At 46.1% G+C, this 2,879-nt stretch overlaps 1 protein-coding gene across 1 annotated transcript; it reads right to left on the bottom strand.

Annotated features, from left to right (window-relative positions):
- Positions 1-1,460: 1,460 nt before the first annotated feature.
- LOC115872684 (melanoma-associated antigen B10-like) lies at positions 1,461-2,498 on the bottom strand. The gene has a single exon (XM_045298670.1). The coding sequence runs from the start codon at positions 2,496-2,498 to the stop codon at positions 1,461-1,463; it is 1,038 nt and encodes a 345-aa protein (XP_045154605.1).
- Between the last annotated feature and the right edge of the window lie 381 nt (positions 2,499-2,879).

The following is a 2,879-nucleotide window of genomic DNA, read 5'->3' as shown; positions in this document are numbered from 1 at the left end:
TCATCCATTGAGACATCAAAGAGTGCCTGTTATTACTATGATTATTTTGACCCTAGACAATACCATCTCAATATGCTGAGATTTCTTTTTTTTTAATCCAGGAAATGTCAGAGAATAATGCAGTGCTATAGATTGGCATGAAAAAAGGAAACCTGTAAATCTCCACCCCTTAGAGAATATATTCTTTCGTGTGGCTGTTGGGGACTTCTCCCCATCTGGAGAGAATTCAGAATTCCTAGAATGTGTCCCAAGGTCCAACTTCTTCCCTCCTCTTGCCCCTCCCAGCTGCCTTCAGATGAAAACCATGCCTGTTCTCATTTCTTTCATCCCCACCAAATACCTAGCTCATGTAGAGCTTACCCAATAATGTCAGTTAACTTAAATAACTAATTGTTTAATAGAGTGGGCTCTAGCTTTTCTTTGCCAGGGCAAAAGACTATCATTCTTGTTTCTCAGAAATTTAATGGTGATAATGTGCATTAAAAAAAAAAAACAGTCAGGACATATATTCAAGTACACTGGAACAAGAGAACGGGATGCTTTCCAATCCTGCCCAGGGAACGTTTATTGAATATCCTAAAGTAACTACTAAAACCAGTTCGCTATCCTATGGTGTCTCATCTGGCCCGTGGACATTCCCCCTGCCCCCCAACCTCATTTGATCCATCACCCAACTTCATTTAATATTAACTCACCAACTGCCTCACCTCAGGGCATTTACACTTGACTACTCTCATCTGAAAACTTCCCCCACCTCCTCACCTCTTGACTTCTTTCTGCCTTAGGGGGTACCTGGTCATGTGCCTTCTGTGACTTCTTTTCGTGGTCTCCAGAGTTGTGTAACCAGGGGCTAGGGCCTTGTTTGTTTTATTGTTTTGAGTACTACCAGAGAATTTTCCAAAGAGCAGATGGTCAATTAATGTTTAAAAAATGAATGAGCCAGTGTGCCAGAAGTCTACTTTATTTCTTTTTTTTTTTTAGTTTACAGAACAATAGAAGAAAAATCATAAGCTCAGAATTAAACTTCGTTGGGGAAAACTTCTTTTCCATCTATTTCTTGATGATAATTTTATTGCTTCTTTCTCTCACATTTTGAAGGCTATGCCTATTCCAATCTCATCTTCTCATGTGCCAGATGACTACATGCGACGAAAGGTTTCCTGGGCTGTCTTATAAAAGAGCAAACAATCTTACTCTTAAATCTCAGAGGCAGCAAGCAGTAAATGTGCAACCAATATCATTCATACACTTAGATTATGAAGTTAAGGAAATCTTTGTTTTTTAAAAACAGAAATATTTGAAATTTTTAGCAACAAAAGATAAACCTATAAAGTACTCGTGCAGAACAGGTACAAATATATAATGGACACGGCTCCCTCTAGACCCATTTCAATGCCTCCACTACTTATAAAGTTGACTGCTTACTTTAAACCAAAGTGGAGAAACTGCTTCTGACTTCACTAGAAGTGGAAAGAGCTGCCTGGAACCCTGTGATGTGCACTGGGTATAGCATTAGTACGAACCAGCGCTGCAAATCTGGATCGGGCTTTCGCTTCTTCGTCTCTCATAGCCTCTTCATACCAGGCTGGGAAGGCACTGGGCACGGTATTATGGACCCTGGCCAAAAACTCCAGGACTTCCATCTTGCTGGTTTCAGCAAGGGCTTTAGGACCCCACAGGAATTCGTAGCGTGGAGGCTCACTGTTGGGCACCTGCCGGTACTCCAGGTACTTTTCTTTCACCAAATCATCGGTGATGAGCTTCCTGGGCTCCCCATAGATGAAATGCTTCTTCCCTGCATGGATCCCCATCACATTAAGCACTTCCCAGATGACATCCTCAGTGGCGCTGTTGCCCTTCATGAAGATCACACACAGGACGGTCATCAGAAGGCCGCTCTTGGGCAAGATGTCCTCACCAGGAAGGTTTCTATCACGGTTGCATCGTAACTTGCTGAACAGGGCATAGCAGTGCCTGGTGCTGTCGACTTCCTTCACATCAATGCCAAAGGCCAGCACCATGAGCTCTGTGGTTCTTCTGAGGATCTCATGGAAGTGATCTCTATGCTTTTTGATGACATACTTCAACATGTCTTCCTTTGTTGCGGTTTCTTTCATCTTATACTTGCGCAGCAAGAAATGAACCAGCAAAATCGCCTTCTGGTCGAGAGGGGTCCTCGTTGGGGCAAAACTGAGAGAGGAGGCTGCTAACATGTTTGCCACCTGGTCATCAAGCTGGCTGGCACCCCTCTCAGCTCTTTCAGCCGCAGCACCTGCAAAAACTGTGGTGATGGAAATGGCGCTGCCAGGCCCCTGGCGAGTGCTAGGTGGCTCCACAGTAGGCGTGCTCTGGGAAGTAGCCCCCAAAACAGGAGAAGAGGAGGCAGGCCCTTCCTCCTCTGCTGCAGTGGCCTGAGCATCCTTGAGACCCTGGGGGTCACCTCGAGCCAGGCGGCGTTTCTCCTGGGCGCGCAGCTTACTTTTATGACCACGAGGCATGGCGATTCTGCTCAGGGACAGCAGGCACAGGAGTGTGAGCAGGAGAGCAAGCGCTGTGAGCCCACTGGAGAAGGGAGGCTGAGAGACTTTGTGCACCTTCCGAGGGGAGGTACTGGCCTTGCTTTAACAAAGGCCACCAACGCAGTTTTCCTTGAGGGCACAGCTCTAACAACCCATAAGACTCCTGTTCTCCAGATCAGTTTGTCCTTTGAGAACCCTGTGAAGGAAGTTAAATTATGCCGCAGGCTAATTATGCCTGCTCTCCCTGCCTGGGGCTTCATGGGGCAGCACGCTGAGCCCAGTCTGGGTAGGCCTAGGCTCCTCCAGCCCCTCTCTGTTCTCTACATTCATTTACCATCAAGTCAATTCTTGAGCTCCCCT

This window comes from Echinops telfairi, unplaced genomic scaffold (genome assembly GCF_000313985.2).
Source record: "Echinops telfairi isolate 266 unplaced genomic scaffold, ASM31398v2 ScPeMD7_7437;HRSCAF=8475, whole genome shotgun sequence".
NCBI lineage: Eukaryota > Metazoa > Chordata > Mammalia > Afrosoricida > Tenrecidae > Echinops > Echinops telfairi.
The sequence above is the reverse complement of the archived record's forward strand: the minus strand, read 5'-3'. Positions and strand labels throughout refer to the sequence as shown.

What these genes read in the sequence shown, in the direction of transcription:
- LOC115872684 (XM_045298670.1), bottom strand. Translation starts at nt 2,498, where the DNA reads ATGCCTCGTGGTCATAAAAGTAAGCTGCGCGCCCAGGAGAAACGCCGC.